This window comes from Hylobates moloch, unplaced genomic scaffold (genome assembly GCF_009828535.3).
Source record: "Hylobates moloch isolate HMO894 unplaced genomic scaffold, HMol_V3 SCAFFOLD_19, whole genome shotgun sequence".
Lineage (NCBI taxonomy): Eukaryota > Metazoa > Chordata > Mammalia > Primates > Hylobatidae > Hylobates > Hylobates moloch.
In genome coordinates this window covers 34,539,797-34,565,858 of record NW_026652294.1, presented here as the reverse complement: position 1 = coordinate 34,565,858, position 26,062 = coordinate 34,539,797, and the positions used below count along the sequence as shown (strand labels likewise).

The following is a 26,062-nucleotide window of genomic DNA, read 5'->3' as shown; positions in this document are numbered from 1 at the left end:
TGCATTTTAGAATTAAAAATACAGGTTGGGTGCAGTGGCTCACCCCTGTAATCCCAGCACTTCAGGGGGCTGAGGCAGGAGGATCACTTGAGCTCAGGAGTTTGAGACCAGCCTGGGCAATGTGGCAAAACCCTGTCTCTACAAAAAATACAAAAGTTAGCCCGGTGTGGTGGTGCACACCTGAGCTCAGCTACTTGGGTGCCTGAGGAGGGAGGATCACTTGAACCCTGGAGGTCGAGGCTTCGGTGAGCTGAGATCACGCCACTGCACTCCAGCCTGGGCAAGAGAGACCCTGTCTCAAAAAACAAAAACAAAACCCATAAAACAACTCTGCTGCTGTGACAGGCCAACAAGGGTATCTGGTTTTAATTACTAGAGAGATGTTAGAGAGTGACCGTTTTTATTTATCACTATCTACTTTGATACAGTGCTTGCTCATGTGTGCTTTCAACAGCTGTACTGAGATAGAATCCATCTACCATAAAATTCACTTAAGTGTACAACTCAGTGCTTTTTTGGGGGGAAATTTACATGACTGGGCAAACATTATCACAACCCGGCTTTAGATTTTCATCATTATGCATGTTTTTACTTTTATCTAGTTATTTTTTAGACAGGGTCTCACTCTGTTGCAATGGGGTGATGTCAGCTCACGGCGGCCTCGACCTCCTGTGCCCAAGCTGTTGTGTCCCACCTCAGACTCCCGGGTAGCTGCAACCACAAGCGCGCACCACCACGCTCAGCTAATTTTTATATTTTTGTAGACACAGAGTTTAGCCATGTTGCCCCAGGTGGTCTCTAACTCCTGGGCTCAAGTAATCCTCCCGCCTCAGCCTCCCAAAGTGCTGGGATTACAGGTGTGAGCCACTGTGCCTGGCTGCTATGCATATTTTTAAAAGTTGATTTTAAGAGCTGTATAGTTGCTAGAGATATTCCCTCATCTTGTCCATTTACATCTTAATTTTTGTTCATGAGGATTTTTAGGGGGGGATTGTTAAAACAATGACAATTTCATTTGTTCACAATTCTGTACCCCAGCAGTTTTGGCTCAGCTCAGTTGAATATATATATTTTTTCTGCTGGTTTTGCCTGGGGCTGACTCACATGACTGCATTCCTGTGGCACCTGGTCTTTTATCCTCAAGGAAGGCAGCCCAGCCTTGTTCACAGGGCTACACTATCACTCCAAGACGGTAACAGTAGAGGCAATTAAGGCTTAGACTCAAAAGTTACATAAAGTCACTTCTGTCTATTGGTCAAAGCAAGTTACAGAGCTAGCCCAGATTCAAGGGAAGGGGAAAAAAATCTCCACTTCTTGACAAGAGAAGCAGCAATGTCAAGCTGCAAAGAGGCAACTTATAGGGATGGGAGAAATTGTGGTCATGTCTGCGAACAGCCTTCCCCAGAGGCTCTGAGGCTTATCCAGTCTCATCATGTCCATGACGACACTGAGATACATGGAGGTTCAGGAGATTAGGTCTTCTGCCTCTCAGTGCAGTGTTTTTTTTTTTTGAGAGGAAGTTTCACTCTTGTTGCCCAGGCTGGGGTGCAGTGGTGCGATCTCGGCTCACTGCAACCTCCACCTCCCAGATTCAAGCGATTCTCCTGCCTTGGCCTCCTGAGTAGCTGGGACTACAGGCGTCCGCCACCACACCTGGCTAATTTTTGTATTTTTTTTTTTTTTTTTTTGAGACGGAGTCTTGCTCTGTCGCCCAGGCTGGAGTGCAGTGGTGCAATCTTGGCTCACTGCAACCTCCGCCTCCCGGCTTCACGCCAGTCTCCTGCCTCAGCTTCCCAAATAGCTGGGACAACAGGTGTCCGCCACCACACCCAGCTTTTTATTTTTTATTTTTAGTAGAGACGGGGTTTCACCATGTTAGCCAGGATGGACACAATCTCCTGACTTCGTGATCTGCCCGCCTCAGCCTCCCAAAGTGCTGGGATTACAGGCGTGAGCCACTGCGCCTGGCCATCCTTTATCTTCCTAAGCAATTATGGTGTTCTTGGTATTTGGTACCTAGGTAGTTAAATCTAGTTATCTTTTAATTACCTAAATTTGATATTCTATAGTATTTTAAAAAGCCTCTCCCACCCTAAGACTACATAAATGTCCACTTACCTTTAACTAGATAATTGATGGTTTAATTCTGAAATATTTAAGTTGTTAATGATTTGAAAAAGACTGTAATCCTTTTTGGGGGCTGTCACCAGTTTCCAGTTGTTTTTCATTTTGTAGCTTTAATGCTCGTATGAAATCTGACAGTACCAAGACCTTTCAGTTCTCTTAAAAAAAAAAAAAAAAGGCTATTCTCACCCATTTATTCAAGATGAACTTTAGAACGTTGTCAAGTTCCAAGAAAAACTCAACTGTGATTCTGTTTGAAATGGTATGAAACTGATTAGGTTAATGCAGGAAACTCAAAGTTTTCAGTCCTTCCATTAAGAACATGGCATGTCTGTGTGGTTATCGAAGCCGTCTTTCATGTCCCTCCAAATTAAAATACCTTTGCCTTTCTGGGAGAAACTCTTCTTGGTTATGTATTATTATTCCTTCAATAAACTGCTAGATGTGACACTGCAGGGGTTTATCCAGGGTCTCTACATTTACATTCACAAGTGAGACTGGTCTCTAGCTTTTATCACCAGCTTTTCTAAAACGACTGGGAGAGAGTTCTAGGTTTCCCCACACGCTGGAGCAGTTTACACAGCATAGAAACGAGCTGTTCTTTGTTTGTTGCTGTTCCCAGTGGTGGGGTCTTGCTATGTTGCCCAGGCTGGTCTCGAACTCCAGGGCTCAAGTGTTCCTCCTGCCTCAGCCTTCTTTCTATCTTTATCTATCTATGTATCTATCTATCTATCTATGTATCTATGTATCTACCTATGTATCTATCTATGTATCTCTATCTATCTATCTATCTATCTATCTATCTATCTATCTATCTGAGAGACTTGCTCTGTTGCCCTGGCTGGGGTGCAGTGGCACGATCTCAGCTCACTGCAACCTCCACCTTCCAGGTTCAAGCAATTCTCATGCCTTAGCCTCCCATGTAGCTGGGATTACAGGCACCTGCCATCACGCATGGCTAATTTTTGTATTTTTAGTAGAGACGGGTTTCACCATGTTGGCCAGGCTGGTGTCAAACTCCTGACCTCAGGTGATCCACCCGCCTCAGCCTCCCAAAGTGTTGGGATTACAGGCATGTGCCACCATGCCCAGCTAATTTTTAAAATTTTTGTAGAGATAGGCTTTTGCTGTGTTGCCCAGACTGGTCTCCAGCTCCTGGGCTCAAGCGATTCTCCCACCTCAGCCTCCCAAAGTGCCGGGACTGTAGGCGGGAGTCACTGTGCTTGGCTTTCATCTGTTCTTGAGAGATGTTTCTTTTCTTTTGTCTTTTTGAATTATGGTTAAATATGTTCCTTAAATTTTTAAAGAATTCACATGGAAACAAATAAATGGATCTGGCTTATTTTTATGCAAATATTTTGATAACTTGACCCTTCTATAATTACTGGTTTTTTGAAGTGTTTTCCTCCTTCTGGGACAATTTAGGCCATTTTTTTTCTTTTTTAAAAAATTATTATTATTATTAACAAACAGGGTCTCATTAGGTTGCCCAGGCTGCTCTCAAACTCCTGGACTCATGCAATTCTCCCACCTCGGTCTTCCAAAGTGGTAGGATTACAGGAGGGAGCCCCCGTGCCTGGCTCCTTTTTTTTTTTTTTTTTAATTTAATCCCAAGAGAGGATCTTGCTCTGACACCCAGGCTGGGGTCCAGTGGCATGGTCATAGTTCACTGCAGCCTTGAACTCGGGCTCAAGCCATCCTCCCGAGCCAACCTCCTGAGGAGCTGGGACTACAGGTGCATACCACCATGACTGGCCTTTTTATTTTACATTTTGTAGAGATGGGGGTCTCACTCTGTTGCCCAGACTGATCTGAAACTTGTAGCTTCAAGTGATCCTCCTTCCTCAATTCCTAAACTATTGGGATTACAGGTGTGAGCCACAGTGCCTGGCTTTTTTTTTTTTTTTTTTGAGACAGTCTTGCTGTTGCCCAGGCAGGATTACAGTGGCACAATGTCGGCTCACTGCAACCTCCGCTTTCCGGGTTCTAGCAATGCTCCTGCCTCAGCCTCCCGAGTAGGTGGGATTACAGGTGCCCACCACCACACCCAACTAATTTTTGTATTTTTAGTAGAGACCGGGTTTCACCATGTTGCACAGGGTGGTCTCGAACTCCTGACCTCAGGTGATCCACCTGCCTTGGCCTCTCAAAGTGCTGGGATTACAGGCGTGAGCCAGCACGCCTGGCCTGCGAGCTGTTTTTTGTTTGTTTGTTTGTTTGTTTAAGTATTTTCCTCTAGAACTATGGGAAACGTATACAATCATTTTAAAATTTAATAGTATAATGGTACCACTGTGTGAATAACTGTTTTTAATGTTAAAAAAATCAGAAAAGTTCAAAGAAGAAAGTAGCAATCACATGTATTTCCACTTTCAGAATTAATCACTGTTCAGATTTTGGTATTTTTGCTTCTACTGTTTCTTCTATGTATATATTTTTAAAACATTACATAAACAATAAATTATGCATAAAACATCAGAACCTCATAGATAAAGCCGATGTTTCCAAACCGCTTTCCATGACCCCAAGTAGCAATATGTATTACGATATGTATCTATTCTTCCAGTTTTTATTAGCCACAGAATAAGCACGTATTTTTCTTTTTTCTTTTTGAGACAGGGTCTCTCTCTGTTGCCCAGGCTCTAGTGCAGTGGCGCAACTCATGCCTCACTGAAGCCTCGAACTCCTAGGCTCAAGCAATCCCCCTGCCTTAGCTTCCCAAGTAGCTGGGACCACAGGCACATGCCACCATGCCTGGCTATTTTTTTTTTTTTTACAGATGGGTCTGCTGTGTTGCCCAGGATGGTCTCAAATTCCTGGGCTCAAGCAATCAGCCCACCTCAGCCTCCCAAAGTGCTGAGATTAAAGGCGTGAGCCACCGTGGCTGGCTTCAGGTATTTTTTTTTTTTTTTTTTGAGACGGAGTCTCGCTCTCTCACCAGGCTGGAGTGCAGTGGTGTGATCTTAGCTCACTGCAACCCCCATCTCCCAGGTTCAAGCCGTTCTCCTGCCTCAGCCTCCCGAGCAGCTAGGACTACAGGTGCCCGCCACCACGCCCGGCTAATTTTTGTATGTTTAGTAGAGATGGGGTTTCATCACGTTGGCCAGGATGGTCTTGATCTCTTGACCTCGTGATCCGCCCGCCTTGGCCTCCCAAAGTGCTGGGATAATAGGTATGAGCCACCACGCCCAGCCCTATTAAGTATTTTAAAGGCAAGACACGGAATCAAGAGTTGGTAACTTTCTGCCATTTAATCGGGAAGCCCCATATATTTTTATGTTCAGAAAAACAGAACAAAATAAGTATATTAAAAAATGCAAGTGAATGTACCCAAAGGAAAACATAATTCTGGAAAAACACTCAGCAGCTGTATTTTAGATGGTAGCAAAGGCTCAAAGAAGCAAAGGAAAGGAGGGCAGAGGAAAACACAGGCTAACTTGAAATGTGATTTAGCAGTATCATGGGACCAAGCCAGTCCTATTTTTAGATGTTCCACGAGCTTCAGGATGGGGAAGAAAATCTTGGCCAAAACATGTCTACTGAGATACCTATACACCATATAACTTGCCTGCTGAATTAAAATTAAACATAAACATGCACACCAAAATAGGTTCACAAATTCTAGATGACCTAATGTGAGAAGATCAAATGAGCTAAGCATGTAGAGTTTAGTGAAGCCACATTTCATATTCACCTGTCTATAAAAACTCGGTTTAGCTAACACCTGGTTTCCTCCCTCTCAAGAGAGTTAAACGAAAAAATTAAGAAAAGTATAATGAACGGATTAAGTCAAAAAACATTTCCTGCTAAAATGAAGATCATAAAATAGAAAGACTGCAAATGCCACTTTTCTAATAATAGTAGCATCTGTTGTCAGTACCGTCACACTGGATATGTCCAGCTGGATCATGATTCTCGGCACATCCAACCTGCCCGTCTATCTTAAGTAGTGTTATCTACAGGCTCCAGTTCAGGAAAGCAGGCTGAGCCAGCTCATCTGTGTTTAGAAGTGGCCCCTTGAGGTGTGGCCACCTGATCAAAGGACAGGCACTATGTAGGCTGGCAGCTTCTGCTGCAGTGTGGGGTGGAAGGCTGCGCTGGGCTGCGTTCCTCTCTTGGAAATTTAGAAGAATGGGAAATATCTGTCAACTGGAAAGAGGAGACAGAGAGTAGCTGAGTGAGTTAAGGGTCTGATACCTGGCCGGGCGCAGTGGCTCACGCCTGTAATCCCAGCACTGTGGGAGGTCGAGGTGGGTGGATCACCTGAGGTCAGGAGTTTGAGACCAGCCTGGCCAACATGGTAAAACCCCATCTCTACTAAAAATACAAAAATTAGCTGGGCGTTGTGGTGCACACCTGTAATCCCAGCTACTCTGGAGGCTAGGGCAGGAGAATCGCTTGAACCTGGCAGACGGAGGTTGCAGTGAGCCGAGATTGCGCCATTGCACTCCAGCCTGGGTGACAGGGCAACACTCCATCTCAGAAAAAAAAAAGAAAAAAAAGAGTATGATACCTTACCCAACTACTGGGGCCTCTTCTTTCTGCAGTCTGGTTTGACTATTATTTCTGCCCTGCCTCAGGAGAAATTATATAGCTTTCTCTGGAATCTTGTGCAAGTACTTTTTTTTTTTTTTTTTTCTTGAGACAGGGTTTCACCCAGGCTGGAGTGCAGCAGTGCGATCACGGCTCACTGCAACCTCTGCCTCCTGGGCTGAAGTGATTCTCCTGCCTCAGCCTCCCAAGTAGCTGGGATTAGAGGCGCACACCACTGTACCCGGCTAATTTTTGTATTTTGTCATGTTGCCCAGGCTAGTCTTGAATTCTTGAGCTCAAGTAAGTGATTTGGCCCACCCCGGCCTCCCAAAGTGCTGGGATTACAGGCGTGAGCCACTGTGTCAGGCCTTTTGTGTATGTACCTTATAAGAAACTTGCTATTACTATTTATTTAAGACAGTTTTCCTTCATAACCAAAAAAATTCGGGTTGAGTGCAGTGGTTCACACCTGTAATCCCAGCACTTGGGGAGGATGAGGCAGGAGGATTGCTTGAGCCCAGGAGTTCAAGACCAGCCTGGGCCACATAGCAAGTCCTCATCTCTATTAAAAAAATTTAAAAAGGCCAGGTGCAGTGGCTCATGCCTGTAATCTCAGCACTTTGGGAGGCCAAAGCAGGTGGATCACCTGAAGCCAGGAGTTCAAGTCCCACCTGGCCAACATGGCAAAACCCCATCTCTATTAACAACACAAAAAAATTAGCCAGGCGTGGTGGCGCATGCCTGTAATCTCAGCTACTTGGGAGGCTGAGCACGAGAATCATTTGAACCTGGGAGGCAGAGGTTGCAGTGAGCCGAGATTGGGCTACTGCACTCCAGCCTGGGAGAGAGCAAGACTGTCTCAAAAAAAAAAAAAAAAAAAATTAAAACAAAATTTTTTCAGCAATATGGACTTTTTAAAGAATTTTAAAAGAATTTTTACAAACATAGCTTTACACAACTCTGTACAGTTAGCTGGGATAAAACTACCCATTTTACAGATGAGAAACTGAGGGAGAACGGAATCAAATAATTTTTTTTTTTTTTTGAGACGGAGTCTCGCTCTGTTGCCAGGCTGTAGTGCAGTGGCACGATCTCGGCTCACTGCAACGTCCACCTCCCAGGTTCAGGTGATTCTCCTGTCTTAGCCTCCCGAGTAGCTACAGGCGTGCACAACCATGCCCAGCTAATTTTTTTATTTTATTTTTAGTAGAGACGGGGTTTCACCATGTTGGCCAGGATGGTCTTGATCTCTGGACCTTGTGATCTGTCCATCTCGGCCTCCCAAAGTGCTGGGATTATAGGAGTGGGCCACCGCACCTGGCGGGATCAAATAATTTAAGGTCATATAGCTTCTTAACGGCATTGACAATAAACAAGACAGCTTAATGATCCCATTAGCTCAATGATTTGTTTGAATCCTATTTTCCTTTGGAATTCTTTCTTCTCAAACACCTGCTCCATCAAGAACAGTATTGAAAAGCAGGAACATCAGTTTCCCCCTTACCTGTGTGTTGTATGGTGGTCATCACCTGAGCGTCAGTTTCCCCCTTACCTGTGTGTTGTATGGTGGTCATCACCTGAGCGTCAGTTTCCCCCTTACCTGTGTGTTGTATGGTGGTCATCGCCTGAGCGTTGCACTGCAGCTGTAACATGTGTCTCAGCATTGCCACTCCCCAAATAGTCACATCAGGACACAGCTCAGGTGTCACTGCTGCTTTAAGCTGAGAGGAGTTCACACTGCTCTCAGTTGGGATGGCCTGTAAACTGGCTGCTTGTAGCTGTCTGCACAGTGCAGAAACACAGAGAGCACAGAGGAATTTGTGCTCTGGGCTATGGTTTTCAGTGTGGGGCAAAAGGTTGAAGACAGCATTATAATTATTTTCATACTTCCCATTAATATCGCATCCAGGAATTGGGGTCTCAACGATGTTGCCGTTTTTCTCACTCTCCCCTAGGCCATAGTTAAGTGTCTTGACCTGATTGTTGCTTTCGGGTAAACAGATGTCCTTGTTACTAATCTTATCACAAAGCTTCGTTATGATTTTGCGAACATCCTCAAATCCCACCAAAAGAGTCAACCTCAGGGCAATGTGGCAAAAGACACCCAGTGTGAGAAGCAGTCCCCCCAGAGGACATTCTGTCCTGTGGTAGAGCTCCCAGGCCTGCTGCAAACACTCCTGGCTGCAATACTTGGCATAACTGCATCTGTCACACGGAACTGTGGCCAAAGTGTGCTTCAAACATCGGTGACAATAGAGGTCCCCCTTGGTGACTCTGGTGTCCCATTTGCTGTCTAGGCCGTGATGTGGTGGTGGCAGTTCTTCTGGGTTGAGAACACTCACAAAAGCATCCTCCTTCACCAGCAGCTCTCCTGGGAGAATATCTTTTGTGGCAACGAGATAGCGACCTTTTAAAGGATCTACGCATAAGCCGACGGAGGATGAGGCACTGGAAAGTTTTTCATTCTCTTCCCTTAGTGCCGCATCCTCAAGGGTTTTGGCCAGAGCTGCTGGGAAGGTTTCTGTGAGATTGTCCTTTTCTTGTACCTTCATTTTCAGATGATGGAGGTTTCTCTGCAGAGTCTGAGGGCGGACATCGGCTAGGGCTGCTGTGGCTGTGAAGTTCCTTTCAAGATCACTGATGGTCTGGCTTGCCTCCTGTAGTCTCCCCAGGGCCACCAGACATTCTGCTTTACGTAACATGATTTTGGGTTGCAACCTTTCTGGATACCCATGCGTCTGTGCTCTGTTAATGTCTTCAAGACATGTCTGAAAACAGAAAGAAAATCCCACAATGACCCTTGGTCCCTATTCCTCAATGTTTACTGAAAATGTTTCCACAAATCTACAGGAAAGTTAAGGATTATTAAAAATGGAACAATTACAACCACATGCTTATTTAAATCATATAGTTCTGCGTGATCCTTTGAGTGATTAGCAATACTTGTTGAGGATATTGTTATGCTTAATGTTTTTGGATTAAATATTTTTTTCTTTTTTTTTTTGAGACGGAGTCTTGCTCTGTTGCCCAGGCTGGATTGTGGTGGTGTGACCTTGGCTCACTGCAAGCTCCACCTCCCGGGTTCACACCATTCTCCTGCCTCAGCCTCCCGAGTAGCTGGGACTACAGGCGCCCACGACCACGCCCGGCTAATTTTTTGTATTTTCAATAGAGATGGGGTTTCACCGTGTTAGCGAGGATGGTCTCGATATCCTGACCTCACGATCCACCCGCCTCAGCCTCCCAAAGTGCTGGGATTACAGGCATGAGCCACTGCACCCAGCCCCTGGATTAAATATTTCTCTTTTTTAAGGAAAAAGAAGTCTTACGGATAGAAGAATTATCGTATGGTGACTAACAGGCAGGCTTTGAAAAAAAAAAAGAGGCAGGCTTTGAGTCCAAGTAGACCTGCATTCAAATACACTCTGCTGGCCGGGCGCGGTGGCTCATGCCTGTAATCCCAGCACTTTAGGAGGCCATGGCGAGTGGTTCACGAGGTCAGGTGATCGAGACCATCCTGGCTAACATGGTGAAACCCCATCTCTACTAAAAACACAAAAAATTAGCTGGGTTTGGTGGCGTGCACCTGTAGTCCCAGCTACTCAGCAGGCTGAGGCAGAAGAATCGCTTGAACCCGGGAGGCTGGGGTTGCAGTGAGCTGAGATCATGCCACTGAACTCCAGCCTGGGTGACAGAGTGAGACCCTGTCTCAAAAATAAACAAACAAAAAAAACAAATACACTCTGCCTCTTACTAGCCACATGACCTTGTGCAATCGACTTAATTTCTCAGTGTCTTAATTTTATCTAAAAAACAGGGATAATAATACCTCCCAGTGTTGTTTTAAGGATAAAAGGAAATAATATATCTAACATGCCAAAAGGAGCACCTGGAACACAGTATGTGCTCAATAAATGATAATCATTATTACAAGAAGGAAAACATTTGGGCATGGTGGCTCACGCCTGTAATCCCAGCATTATGGGAGACCAAGGTGGGTGGATCACTTGAGTCCAGGAGTTCGAGACCAACCTGGACAACACAGATGAGACCCTGGGCTCTACAAAAAAATTAAAAAATTAAACAGGCCTGGTGGCACACACCTGTAGTCCTAGCTACTCAGGAGACTAAAGCAGCAAGATTGCTTGAGCCCAGGAGCTCAAGGTTACAGTTAGCTATGATCCAGTCACTGCACTCCAGCCTCGGTAACACAGACCCTGTCTCAAAATAAAAATAAAAATAAAAATAAAAAAAAGGAAAACAGAAACAATCAATATAGAAAAGTTATAAAGGGTTCAATGTATTGCAAGTTCTTCTTCCTAATCATTGGCCTCAGCAGTCCAGGACTTTCTTGTTTAGGGTCTAGAGTTAGATTCCTGCTTTTCTCTTTTAGTCTGAAGGGCAGTTAAGTGTGGACTTCTTACTATTCCAATAGTTCTCAACTCTAGGGTATAATTTGAATTTTTGTAGAATGCTGAAACAGATGTATCAAAATGGCATTTTAGAGTTTGTCCTTAGACCTCTCTAATACAAATTCCAGATGCCTCAGAGGTATCCTCCTAAAACATTAATCCGATTTTGGTCACTTCCTGTTTTAAAAACTCCACTGACACGGCCAGGAGCAGTGGCTCACGCCTGTAATCCCAGCGCTTTGGGAGGCCGAGGCGGGAGGATCACGAGGTCAGGAGTTCGAGACCAGCCTGAGCAACATGGTGAAATGCCATCTCTACTAAAAATACAAAAATTAGCCAGGCGTGGTGGTGGGTGCCTGTAGTCCCAGCTACTCAGAGGCTGAGGCAGGAGAATCGTTGAACCCGGGAGGCGGAGGTTGCAGTGAGCAGAGATCATGCCACTGCACTGCAGCCTGGGCGACAGAGCGAGACACTGTCTCAAAAAAACAAAACAAAAACTCCACTGACACAGTCCTCGACTTTTTCTCTGTTGCCACAATGAGGGGATGAGAAGAATGTCATTCACAGAAAGCGGACTTCACAGGCAGACACGCGCAGTTCAAGGTAGGTTTTCCTTTTGCACTCACGACACTTACGAAGGCTGAGCTATATTACTACAGGGATCATCTTAAACATACTCTACTTATTCAAAGCAGCAAACAGTGTACTTTGCAAACACTTGGAACCTGAAGTATTAGCAGCAACATGTCACTCGGCTGATTCTGACACTGAGCACTGCTGGCCTCTTGGACAGTCCACATCCCCATGGAATGCCCCATAGCTCTTTCTTTCCTTTCTCTTTTGAGACAGAGTCCTCTCTCACCCAAGCTGGAGTGCAGTGGCACGATCTCAGCTCACTGACTCACTGCAACATCTGCCTCCCAGGTTCAAGAGATTCTCCTGCCTCAACCTCCTGAGTAGCTGGGACTACAGGCGCCCACCACCCGCCCAACTAATTTTTGTATTTTTAGTAGAGACGGGGTTTCACCATGTTGGCCAGGCTGGTTTCGAACTCCTGACCTCAAGTGATCCACCTGCCTCGGCCTCCCAAAATGCTGGGATTACAGGCGTGAGCCACTGTGCCCAGCCCCGTAGCTCTTTCTTGTCCATCAACACTACCCCATATGGTCACCTGTGATCAGTGAAATGACTCAGGAGAAAGAGCGAGTCCAGTTAGATTTTTTTTTTTTTTTTTTTTTTTTGAGACAGAGTCTTGCTCTGTTGCCAGGCTGGAGTGCAGTGGTGCGATCTGGGCTCGCTGCAACCTCCGCTTCCTGGATTCAAGTGATACTCCTGCCTCAGCCTCCCAAGTAGCTGGGACTACAGGCGCCTGCCACCATGCCTAGCTCATTTTTTGTATTTTTAGTAGAGATGGGGTTTCACCATTTTGGCCAGGATGGTCTTGAACTCCAGACCTCGTGATCCACCCGCCTCAGCCTCCCAAAGTGCTGGGATTACAGGCGTGAGCCACTGTGCCTGGCCTAGTACATTTTTTTGAGATAGAGTTTCGCTCTGTCACCCAGGCTGGAGTGCAGTGGCACGATCTCGGCTCAATGTGACCTCTACCTCCTGAGTTCAAGCGATTCTCCTGCCTCAGCCTCCTGAGTAGCTGGGACTACAGATGCATGCCAATACACCCGGCTAATTTTTATCCCTGTATTTTTAGTAGAGACAAGGTTTCACTGTGTTGGCCAGGCTGGTCTTGAACTCTTGACCTCAGGTGATCCGCCCACCTCAACCTCCCAAAGTGCTGAGATTACAGGCATGAGCTCCTGGCCTGACTTTAGGTAGATATTAATGTGCTTCCAATTCAACCAATAGCAGCATGACCTGATTTTAGTGTTCTATGGAAGAAGCAGAGATGAAGGTCTAGTCCTCCAGTAGAAGCCCTCTGGATCCTCTCCGCTCACACCAGTATCCTGATACTCACCTCATACTGACCCAGGTGGAAGAGGGCTGCCGAGCGGTTAGCATAACACAGTGACATGTCCTCAGTGTTAGGCCTTGAATGTGACACTCCCTGCAAAACAATGAACTGGTCAAAAGTATAAATGGAAACTAGCATCTCTGAAGTACATTTTTCAGATATTCCAGGCTCTAGTACTAAAGACTGTGTGAAACGGGGAAAGTTACTGAACCTCTTTGTGCTTCAGCTTATCTTTTAACTACCTGAGAGCAAAGCTGTGAAGAGCAAGTGAGGACATCAGTATTAAAAGCACTTTGTCAGATACAGCTTCAACCACAAACAATACTGAAGGTGAATAAAAAACTGAGGGACATACCTGCAAGCATAATATCCTACATCCTGAATATAACAAAGGGTGGGTGGCACAAATAGAAATTCACCAAAGAAGAAACACAAATAGTTATAGAAAACAAATGATTAATTCACATATGGATAGCCAAATAGATGAAAATGAACGCAAAAAAGGGATACTAGGCTGTGCACAGTGGCTCACGTCTGTAATTCCAGCACTTTGGGAGGCTGAGGCAGGTGGATCACTTAAGGCCAGGAGTTCGAGACCAGCCTGACCAACGTGGCAAAACCCTGTCTCTACTAAAAATACAAAAAAATAGCACGGCATGGTAATGTGCGCCTGTAATCCCAGCTACTTGGGAGGCTGAGGCATGAGAATGGCTTGAACCTGGAAGGCGGAGGTTGCAGTGAGCTGAGATAGTGCCTAAGGGACAGAGTTAGACTGTCGCAAACAAACAGACAAACAAAAAAGGATACTTTTTTCTACCATCAAATTGGCAAGGATTAATAATAACCATAAATATGGTACTCAAGTAAATGTACGAAAGATGGTGATTATTCAATAAAAGTATTGGGATAAGACCGGGCGTGGTGGCTCATGCCTGTAATCCCAGCACTTTGGGAGGTCGAGGCAGGTGGATCACTTGAGGTCAGGAGTTTGAGACCTGCCTGGCTAATATGGCAAAACCCCATCTCTACTAAAAATACAAAAATTAGCCGGGCATGGTGGCGCACACCTGTAATCCCAGTTACTCGGGTGGGTGAGGCAGGAGAATTGCTTGGACTCAGGAGGCAGAGGTTGCAGGGAGCTGAGATCATACCACTGCACTCCAGTCTGGGCAGCAGAGTGAGACTCTGTCTCAAAAAAATAAATTAGTAATAACAATAATAAAATATATATATAAGTAGGTAGACAATGAGCAAAATAAAGTGATAAATCTTTCATTGGATGAATTCCAAATACATCAAATTCTTTTTTTTTGAGACGGAGTCTCGCTCTGTTGCCCAGGCTGGAGTGCAGTGGCGCGATCTCAGCTCACTGCAACCCCCGCCTCCTGGGTTCACGTCATTCTCCTGCCTCAGCCTCCTGAGTAGCTGGGACTACAGGTGCCCACCACCACGCCTGGCTAATTTTTTGTATTTTTCAGTAGAGACAGGGTTTCACTGTGTTAGCCAGGATGGTCTCCATCTCCTGACTTCGTGATCTGCTCGCCTCGGCCTCCCAACAAATACATGAAATTCTTTTTTTTTTTTTTTTTTTCGCCCTGTCGTCCAGGCTGGAGTGCAGTGGCGCGATCTCAGCTCACTGCAATCTCCGCCTCCTGGGTTCACGCTATTCTCCTGCCTCAGCCTCCGGAGTAGCTGGGACTACAGGCGCCCACCACCAGGCCCAGCTAATTTTTTTGAATTTTTAGTAGAGACAGGGTTTCACCGTATTAGCCAGGATGGTCTCGATCTCCTGACCTCGTGATCCGCCTGTCTCGGCCTCCCAAAGTGCTGGGATTACAGGCGTGAGCCATCGTGCCCAGCCAATACATGAAATTCTTTAACGTAAAAACAAAACTACAGAAGGGCTGGAAGAACTATAGAAAGAATGTAAAGTATTGCTGGACGAATCCCTAACTCTGACACAAAACCCAGAAGTTATCAAAGGTTAATAAACTCGACCACCTGAAAATAAAAACTATCTTCACACCAAAAACCAATAAAAGCAGAAGGCAAACATTGAACTGGAAAAAATATCTGCAATTCATACTATAGGCAAAGAGATAATTTCTTTACTTTGTCAAGATTTCCTACAGATCACTAAGATGACAACCAATAAATCAATAGGAAAATAGGCAATGATATGGACAATTCTCACAGGAAATAAAAATGGCTCTTAAATATGTGAAAAAAATGCTCAGCCTCATACAATCAATAAAATGCAGATTACAACTGTACAGAAATGGCATTTTTTTTTACCTATCAGGCAAAGCAAAATAAAATTGATGGCACACAGAGTTGGTGAGGAAGTGGGATGATAGGCATCCTCATTATGCTGTTAGTGAGGGTGTACACTGGTTTCATAATTACGGAGATCAATTTAGCAATGTATGTCCAAATTCTATATGTATGTATATCTTATATACATATAAAATATCCATTGACCCGGCAATTCCTCTTCCAGGAATTAATCCTACAGATACAATCACTTATCCTACAGTTATATATGAAAAATGACATACATGCAAGGGTTTTTTTCTTTTTTTTAAGACAGTCTTTCTTTGTCGTCCAGGCTGGAGTGCAGTGGGGCGATCTCAGCTCACTGCAACCTCCGCCTCCCGGGTTCAAGCGATTCTCCAGCCTCAGCCTCCCAAGTAGCTAGGGTTACAGGCACACGCCACCATGCCCATCTTATTTTTGTATTTTTAGTAGAGACAGGGTTTCACCACGTTGGCAAGGCTGGTCTTGAACTCCTGACCTCAGGTGATCCACCTGTCTCAGTCTCCCAAAGTGCTGGGATTACAGGCATGAGCCACCACGCCCGGTCTTATCTCAATACTGTCATTGAATAATCACCATCTTTCCTACGTTTACTTGAGTACAGTGCGCCCGGCCCTGTGCAAAGTTTCTCATCACAGACTTGTCTGAAATAGCAAAAGACAGGAAACAAGCATTGATCCACAGGACATTGGGTACATAAATTGATACATCCATTTAATGGAATGCCATGTAGCCATAACAAAGAATGACGACACTCTTTTTTTTTTTTTGAGACAGAGTTTTGCTCTTTTGCCCAGGCTGGAGTGAATTGGCATGTTCTTGGCTCACTAAAACTTCCACGCACTGGCCCCCCCGGCCCCCACACTGGCAACCCGGCACCAGGGTTCAAGCGATTTTCCTGTCTCAGCCTCCCGAGTAGCTGGGATTATAGGCGCATGCCCCCCACGCCCAGCTAATTTTTCTATTTTTAGTAGAGAAAGGGTTTCACCCTATTGGCCAGGCTGGTCTTCAACTCCTGACCTCAGGTGATCCACCTGCCTCGGCCTCCCAAAGTGCTAGGATTACAGGTGCGAGCCACCGCGCCCGGCCTGAGGACGCTCTTTATGTACTGAAATGGAATGATCTTTAAATTATTACCGATAAGTGGAAAAGGCATGGTGCTGAACAATATGTGTAGAATGTTACTGATGTAAAAACACGGTGTGTGTGCAGGAGTGGAAGGCTGTATTTACACATGCCTGGAGTATGCTCTGGAAATATACTTAATTGGAAATGGCTCTTAAATATGTGAAAGTCTATGGGAACAGAAAATCATGTGGTCAGGGGACAGGAGAGGCAGATGACACTGTACACTCTTGCACTTTTAAAATCTATGTTAACAGATTCTCTACTCACAAATCGATATAATAATAAAACCGTAATCATCACAACCAGTACTGCTTGGGATATGGAGAAATTAATACGCCCATACTCTGCCAGAGGGGATGTTAACTAGTTCTTTCCTGGACAACAATTCAGCATCAAGTACCAAAGGCCTTAAAAAATACATTCCTTCTGCCCCAGCAATTACCCGTCTAGGAATTTATCCTAAGCAAGCAATCAGATATATACAAATATTTACACAGAAAGATGCTCATTGCAGTGTTATGATCCCGAACAATTTGCCAACATTAGGAGATGTGAAATCAAGCACGTTTTTTTCTCTGTCATGGAACACTAAGCCAGCCGTAAAGAATCATGTTCCAGTGGAAAATTTAATAACAGGAGAAAATGGGCACAATCGTCGAGGGAAAAAAGCAGGTCACAAAACACAAAGTGCAGCATTATCCCAATTTTATAAAAGAAAAATGTATTTTCGGAGGAAAAAGTCTGGCTGGATGGATGTAAGCAAAAATGTTAACAGTGCCTATCACTGGTTATGAGATTTTTTTTACTCTTTATGCTCCTCTGTACTTTCCAAAGTAAACATATATTACTTTTACAATCAGATGAAACAACAGATATTTTTTAAAAGAAAGAAAATAGCAGCTTTCTAGAAAATTGCAGAGTACAATAATCACCAACATACTGGCTTCATGAAATAGGAAGGCTCATCTCCCTCCACATTCAGAGCAAACCTTAATTTTTTCTCTGGTTTGTTTTTATTTTCCCTGTTTTCCTTGAAGAACTTCCCATGTGATCACATTTATGATGCACATACATAAAGTTGAAGAGATTAGCTCTGAAAAAAGAACTATTAAGCCATTTATCACTGGATCATTACACCTAATGGACTTTAATCCCTCAGCAACCACTAAAGCTTACATTATTTAGCTAAATACTTTATTATAACACTACAAAGCAGGGATTTTATCAGCTGTAGAAGCTGCTGTTGTAGGCGTGATCGTTTTTGGAAAATTAATCCCAAACTTCAAGCACGTTCAAGCATAAACCTGTTAAAGATTCAGAGTAGGATGTACACCCTTCGAATGAAAGACAAATTTTGTTTTTAACAGAGACACGGCCTCGCTGTGTTGCCTAGGCCTGTCCTGAACTCCTGGGCTCAGGCGATCCTCCCGCCTCGATCTCCCAAAGTGTTGGAATTACACGAGTGAGCCACTGTGCCCAGCCTACCCTTCAAATTTAAACTTACTCTTTTAATATCCAAAGTCACAGAACTGGTGCAAGAGATTGACACGTTCCTGCTTTAAAGCCCATATAAGTCTCTTAAAAGCTACGGAAAGAAGTTGCTCAGGGAATCTTGTTCCAGTTCTTACCATGAAAGCAGGACAATATTATTGTTATTTTTTTTTGAGATGGAGTCTCGCTCTGTCGCCCAGGCTGGAGTGCAGTGGGGCGATCTCAGCTCACTGCAAGCTCCGCCTCCTGGGTTCACGCCATTCTCCTGCCTCAGCCTCCCGAGTAGCTGGGACTACAGGGGCCCGCCACCACGCCCGGCTAATTTTTTGTATTTTTAGTAGAAATGGGGTTTCACCATGTTAGCCAGGATGGTCTCGATCTCCTGCCCTTGTGATCTGCCCACCTCGGCCTCCCAAAGTGCTGGGATTACAGGTGTGAGCCACTGCACCCGGCCCATTTATACATTATTTTATAGATGGGGTCTTGCTATGTTGCCCAGGCTGGTCTTGAACCCCTGGGCATAAGTAATCCTCCTGCCTCAGCCTCCCAAAGGGCTGGGGTTACAGGTGTGAGCCACTGTGCCTGGCCAAGAGTAACAGATAACTAATTCTATCAAGCTAACAGTCTCATCAGACATTCAGACAAAAATGGCATGCAGTTCAACAAGGGCTAACAGACATGGGCAAGGCAGGTGAGGGGCCCGTAAGCTTACTGCCACAAGGTATCGGAAGGAATATGGAAGTAGAAGTTTCTTGAAGAAATTCAGAACATATAAATTACTTTTTTTTTTTTGAGGCGGGGTCTCACTCTGTCACCCAGGCTAGGGCAGTGGCACGATCACAGCTCACTGAAGCCTGGAACTCCCGGGCTCAGTGACCCTCCTGCCTCAGCCTCCTGAGTAGCTGGGACTGATGTGGGAGGCAGGCAGGGAAGTGCTGTGTAGAGAAAGGCGGGTCCCTGGCTAGGGCTTCACCCTTGGGCCTGTGTCCACCGACCTAGGTGAGGACAAGCACTCCTGCCTTCGCCCCCAAATGCTGCATTTTCCAAGACCACCCTGGTTTGCCACGCCCCCAGCCTGGGCCTGTAAAAACTCAAGACCCTAGCAGGCAGACACATAAGCAGCTGGATGTTGTCAGGGGTATGCTGGTGGAAGAGCAGCCGACAGGCATCGGCATGCCATCAACCAGTGCAGAACGACACGGACTTTGGCCAGAGCAGCTGGAAAAGAGTTGGGCCTCTGAGTGGCCTGACTCCCAGGGAAAACCATCTCCCTTCTGGCTCCCAATCTGCTGAGAGCTACTTCTACTCAATAAAACCTTGCACTCATTCTCCAAGCCCACGCATGATCCGATTCCTCCAGTACACCAAGGCGAGAACCCGGGATACATGAAGCCCTCTGTCCTTGCAACGAGGTAGAGAGTCTAACTGAGCTGGTTAACACAAGCCGCGTATAGACAGCAAACTAAAAGAGCACCCTGTAACACACGCCCATGGGGGCTTCAACTGTAAACATTCATCCCTAGACACCGCCCTGGGGTCGGAGCCCCACAGCCTGCCCATCAAACCCCTACAGGTTTGAGTAGCAGGACACTGAAGAAGTGAGCCACACCTCCATCGCACGCCCTGCAAGGGAAACAAGGGAACTTTTCCCGTTTCAGGACCACAGATGCATGCCACCCCTAGTCAGGCTAATTTAAAAAATTTTTTTGTGTGTAAAGAAGGGGTCTCCCTATATTGTCCAGGCTGGTCTTGAACCCCTGGCCTCAAGTGATCCTCCCAACTCAGCCTCCCTCCTCCCGACTCAGCCTCCCAAAGGGCTGGGATTATGGGTGTGAACCACTGTGCTGGGCCTATAAACTACCTTTTGTTTTAGACTATAACCACAGCAGAATTCCGCCAGGTTTCTTTTTCAAATCCATTCAATAAATTATAGACAAAGATAACACTGGCTATAAAATTTAGCAATACGGCTCTATCTCCTGAAGAAATACGCATTGTTAAATTGCTGAGCTGGGCAGGGCATGGTGGCTCATGCCTGTAATCCCAGCACTTTGGGAGGCTGAGGCAGGCGGAACACCTGAGGTCAGGAGTTTGAGACCACCCTGGCCAACATGGCGAAAACCCATCTCTACTAAAAATAAAAAAATTAGCCGGGCGTGGTGCTGCATGCCTGTAATCCCAGCTACTCAGGAGACTACGGTGGGAGGATCGCTTGAACCCAGGAGGCAAAGGTTGCAGTGAACTGAGATCATACCACTGCACTCCAGCCTGGGCAACAGAGCAAGATTCTGTCTCAGAGAAAAATAAATAATAAATTGCTTGAGCTGGGAGTGTTTTACCTTAGAGTACAGCACTGCAGCTCCTGTGTAATCTTTCTCCTGAAATTTTTTGTTTCCTTCTTCTCTGTAGAAAAGGGGAGCGTCCGAGTCCTTTCCCACCAAGTAACCTTTAGAAAGTCTTTTTAGAAACAGCTCATCCTCAGGTCTGCGTGAAGAAAGGAGGAAACAAAATAAGCAGAAATGTGTTACTTCAAGGAAAGCTCCAAACCCTTGCCCTCGAAACAAGAAAGTGGGCCCGCAAAACATTTCACACACAAGAGGATATGTATATTGTGCAATGTGATTAGATGAAAGAAATCTCATAGTCTCAGAGACACAGGTACCAGAATTTTTTGAGACATGGTCTCACTCTGTCACCCAGGCTGGAGTGCAGTGGTGCCATCTCCACTCACTGCAGCCTCGCCTTCCCAGGCTCAGATGATTCTCCCACCTCAGCCTCCTGAGTAGCTGGCACTAATTGGGAGGATGTGTGCCACCAGGCCTGGCTAATATTTGTACTTTTTGTAGAGGTGGGGTTTTGCCATGTTGCCCAGGCTGGTCTTGAACTCCTGGGCTCAAATGATCAGCAGAATTTCTTTTTTTTTTTTTTTTTTTTTTTTTTTTTTTTTTTTTTTTTTTTTTTTGAGATGGAGTCTCACTGTCACCCAGGCTGGAGTGCAGCGTCATGATCTCGGCTGGCTGCAACCTCCGCCTCCCTGGTTCAAGTGATTCTCCTGCCTCAGCCTCCTAAGTAGGTGAGATTATAGGCGCCCATCACCAGGCCCAGCTAATTTTTGTATTTTTAGTAGAGAAAGCATTTCACCATGTTAGCCAGGCTGGTCTCGAACTCCTGACCTCAAATGGTCCACCTGCCTCAGCCTCCCAAAGTGCTGGGAATACAGGCGTGAGCCACCGCGCCTGGCCAGAATTTCTGTTTAGAGGACTGAAAGCTAATTTTTTATTCTTTATCTCATAATTATTGGTCAATGAACCATCCCTCGGATCATACATCATAAAGATTTTTTTTTTTTTTGAGACAGAGTTTCGCTCTGTCACCCAGACTGGAGTGCAGTGGCACAATCTCAGCTCACTGCAAACTCTGTCTCCTGGGTTCAAGCGATTCTCCTGCCTCAGCCTCCCGAGTAGCGGGGATTACAGGCATGCACCACCACGCTCAGCTAATTTTTGTATTTTCAGTACAGGCAGGGTTTCACCATTTTGGCCAGGTTTGTCTTGAACTCCTGACCTCAAGTGATGCGCCTGCCTGGGCCTCCCAAAGTGCTGGGATTACGGGCATGAGCCACTGCGCCCAGCCAGGATCTTGAGTCTGGAGTATGAGATTAACATATGGTGTCTTTTGAATCAAGGAGTATTCTCCATTTTAACTGCTGAAAATACTTGAGTGGCTGACAGAAAAGAAGAGAGATAATGAGAATGAATCATAAAGTAAATGTAGTAAAACATTAACACTTGCGAAATTTGTAAGAATTCACCAATTCTTTGTACTTTTTTTTTTTTTTTGGAGACAGAGTCTCACTTTGTCACCCAGGCTGTAGTGCAGCAGTGGCACGATCTCGGCTCACTGCAACTTCTGCCTCCTGAGTTCAAGTGATTCTTGTGCCTCAGCCTCAGGAGTAGCTAGGAGTGTGAGCCACCACGCCCAGCTAACTTTTTGTATATTTAGTAGAGATGGGGTCTCATCACGTTGCCCAGGCTGGTCTTGAACTTCTGAGCTCGGGCAATCTGCCCACTTTGGCCTCCCAAAATGCTAGGATCACAGAAGTGAGCCACTGTGCCCGGCCTCTTTGTACTATTTTTGCAAGTAAGTCTGAAATTATTTCAAACTAAAAAGTTTAAGAAATAAATATACAAATGCTCTACATAATAAAATTAATAAAGATGAGCTAATATATAGAGACAATACACATACTAACAAAAAATATATCCATTTTCTAATAAAAAGAAATAATATAAAATAACCTAGACTATTCTCTTTGATTATAATGCCACAAAGTAAAACACGAATAACAAAAGTAGAAACACAAATGACATGGAAATTAAAAATTCTCTTAAGTAACTCTTGAATCAAAGAAGAATCACAGAGCTGCAGAATGGCCAGGTGTGGTGGCTCACGCCTGTAATTCCAGCACTTTTGGAGGGCAAAGAGGGAGGATTGCCTGAGCCCAGGAGTAGGCCAGACTGGGCAACATGGGAAGACCCTGTCTCTACAAAAAATACAAAAATTAGCTGGGTGTGGTGGGACATGCCTGTGGTCCGACATGCCTGTGGTCCCAGCTACTCGGGAGGCTGAGGTGGGAGGATTGCCTGAGCCCAGGAGGTCGAGGCTGCAGTGAACCATAATGGCCCCACTGCATTCACACCTGGTGACAGGGCGAGGCCTTGTCTCAAAAAAAAACAAAAAACAAGAACAAAAAGCCCTGGAGAATGTTCACAAGTATGTTAAAAATTTTTGTTTACAAAGACCCACAATAAGAAATACCTTTTACACTGTGACTCAGTATAATGCTTTTGTGTTTGAATATTAAAATTTTATAAAACATTATTTATCATTGCTATGTATGAGGTAAAAACAAAGTATCAAATATGATTTTATTAATATTTAAATACAACATAGAAAAGTCACAAATAGGGCTGGGCGCGGTGGCTCATACCTGTAATCCCAGCACTTTGGGAGGCCGAGGTGGGCAGATCACCTGGTCCAGGAGTTTCAGACCAGCCTGGCAACATAGTGGAACCCATCTCTATAAGAAATACAAAGATTAGCCGGGCGTGGTGGCAAGCACTTGTAGTCTCAGCTATTGGGAGGCTGAGGCACAAGAATCGCTTGAGCCTGGGACGCGAAGGTTGCAGTGAGCTGGGATCGCACCACCACACTCCAGCCTGGGTCAAATAATACAAAAAAGAAAAACTAGGAAAGATTTTGTTTAAGAGGAGTGCTTGCCTGTTCTACATTTACTCCAGTCCAGAAAATATGAAGGCAATACCCTATGCCTGTCTGGTACACCACAGAGCTTGTTCTTTTTTCTGTTTTTGTTTTAAATTAGGTTAAACCTAAAAATCCTAGTTCAAACAAAAGGTTTGTGGTAAACAGTAATAATAGCAAAATTCTTCTTGCCTAACAATAGATGAAGAACTCGATGTCTTTTTATTGATTTATTTATTTTTTTGAGATGGAGTCTTGCTCTGTCACCCAGGCTGGAGTGCAGTGGTGCAATCTCGGCTCACTGCAACCTCTACCTCCCGGGTTCAAATGATTCTCCTGCCTCAGCCTCCTGAGTAGCTGGGATTACAGGCACGTGCCACCACGCCCAGCTAATCTGTGTATTTTTAGTAGAGACAGGGTTTCACCATGTTGATCAGGCTGGTCTCCAACTCCTAACCTCACGATCCACCCGCCTTGGCCTCCCAAAGTGCTGGGATTACAGGTGTGAGCCATCGCGCCCAGCTAACTCAATGGTTTTTAATTATACTTCAGTGTAATGAGGAACTAAACTGCAACAATTCATTCTTTTCTCCAGGCATCAGGTTCTCAGTAATTGACTTGGACTTTTGAAAAGCAAATGGATGTTCTATTTTCTTTTTTTTTTTTGATCCATGGTCTCACTCTGTCACCCTGGCTGGAATACAGTGGCTCCATCATAGTTCTGTGCAGCCTCAACCTGCTGGGCTCAAGCAATCCTCCCACCTCAGCTTCCTCAGTAGTGACGACCACAGGTATACACCACCATGCCTTGCTAATTTTTTGATTTTTGTTTTTATGAGATGGGCTCGCCCATGTTGCCCAGGGTGGTCTCGAACTCCTGGGCTCAGGTGATCCTCCTACCTCGCTTGGCCTCCCAAAGTGCTGGGATTACAGGTGTGAGTCACTGTGCCCAGCGTACTTTTTTGATTTTTTAGTAGAGATGATGTCTCAATACTTTGCCCAGGCTGGTCTCAAACTCCTGAGCTCAAGTGATCTTCCTGCCTTGGACTCCCAAAGTGTTAGGATTACAGGTGTGAGTCACTGCACCCAGCCGATGCTTTTTTTTTTTTTTTTTAATTTCTTCTGGAATATTATGATAAAAAAATTGAGGCTGAGGTGGGAGGAAGGTCAGGGCTGCGGTGAGCTATGATCACACCACTGCACTCCAGCCCAGTCAGCACAGTAAGACCCTGCCTCACACACACACACAAAAAAATTGAGGTAGTAAGATGGAACAAGCAATCTATTTTTTTGAGACGAAGTCTCTGTCACCCAGGCTGAAGTGCAATGGTGCGATCTTGGCTCACTGCAACCTCCGCCTCCCGGGTTCAAGCGATTCTCCTGCCTCAGCCTCCCGAGTACCTGGGATTACAGGCACCTGCCACCACGACCAGCTAATTTTTGTCTTTTTAGGAGAGACGGGGTTTCGCCATGTTGGCCACACTGGTCTTGAACTCCTGACCTCAGGTGATCTGCCTGCCTTGGCCTCTCAAAGTGCTGGAATGACAGGTGTGAGCCACCATGCCCGGCCTATTTAAACCATTTTTTAAGTGTACAGTTCACTGGCATTAAGTACATTCATATTGTCCAACCATCAGCACTATTCATTTCCAGAAGGTTCTCATCATCCCGGGCTGAAACTCTACCCATTAAACCATAACTACTCATTCCTCCCTCTCCACATCCCTTGGCAACCTCCATTCTGCTTTCTGCCTCTGTGAATTTACTTATTCTAGGTATTTCATGTAAGTGTAATCATACATTACTTTTCCTTTTGTGTCTAACTTATTTCACTTAGCAAAAAGCTTTCAAGGTACATCATGTTGTAGTATAAACCAGAATTTCACTTATTTAAAAAAAAAATTTTTTTTTGGCTAGGCGTGGTGGCTCACGCCTGTAATCCCAGCATTTTGGGAGGCCTAGGCGGGTGGATCACAAGGTCAGGAGATCGAGACCGTCCTGGCTAACATGGTGAAACCCCGTCTCTACCAAAAATACAAAAAATTAGCTGGGTGTGGTGGTGCGTGCATGTAATTCCAGCTACTCGGGGGGCTGAGGCAGGAGAATCGCTTGAACTCGGGAGGCAGAGGTTGCAGTGAGCCGAGATAGCGCCATTGCGCTCCAGCCTGGGCAACAAGAGCGAAACTCCATCTCAAAAAAAAAAAAAAAAAAAAAAAAAATTTTTTTTAAGAGATGGAGTCTCCCTTTGTTGCCCAGGCTGGAGGGCAGTAGCTATTCTGCACTCTAACCTGGGCAACAGGTACAGTCTAGCTACAGGCACAATGATGGCACACTATGGCCTTTTTGTAGGTGTGTGAAGTGATCTCTCACTGTGGTTTTGGTGTGTGTTTCTCTGATTATGAATGATGTTGAACATCTTTTCGTCTGTTTATTGGCTATTTGTGTATCTTCTTTGGAGAAATGGGTCAAGTCCTTCGCCTATTTTTTAATCCGATTTTTTTGTTACTGAGTTGTAGGAGTTCTTTATATATTCCGGATATTAATTTCTTATCTGATATATGATTTGCAAATAGTTTCTGTTGGGTGGCGCAGACACGTAAGGTACCACAAGATGGCGACAGTTCCGGGTTCTTCCTCCCTCTCCACACCTGACGCAATGTTAAACCCGCCAAGAAAGATCCAATAAGAAAGCAACACCTCCCGCTCCCCCAGCTCATCCCCAGGCCCGCCCCCCAGACCCAATCATCGATACCCACGTAGCCCTAAGGGATATAAATATCCCACCCCAACAGCACTCTCTCTCTCTCTCCGCGCGACCTGACCTGACTCT

General features: G+C 45.2%; 1 protein-coding gene across 7 annotated transcripts in view; it reads right to left on the bottom strand.

Annotated features, from left to right (window-relative positions):
* Nucleotides 1–26,062, bottom strand: part of SMYD4 (SET and MYND domain containing 4) — a 55,438-nt gene that overhangs the window by 14,666 nt on the left and 14,710 nt on the right. For 4 of the 7 annotated variants that reach the window (XM_032138995.2, XM_058431272.1, XM_058431273.1 and 1 more), the window contains exons 3-5: nt 20,310–20,454; nt 13,039–13,128; nt 8,258–9,425 (exon numbers count right to left, since the gene is read on the bottom strand). In XM_032138995.2, coding sequence (XP_031994886.1) covers nt 8,258–9,425; nt 13,039–13,128; nt 20,310–20,454 — 1,403 coding nt within the window. Of the gene's footprint in view, nt 1–8,257; nt 9,426–13,038; nt 13,129–20,309; nt 20,455–22,960; nt 23,011–26,062 lie in introns of those variants that run through there. The other 3 variants (XM_058431274.1, XM_058431275.1, XM_058431277.1) reach the window with 3 other exon arrangements.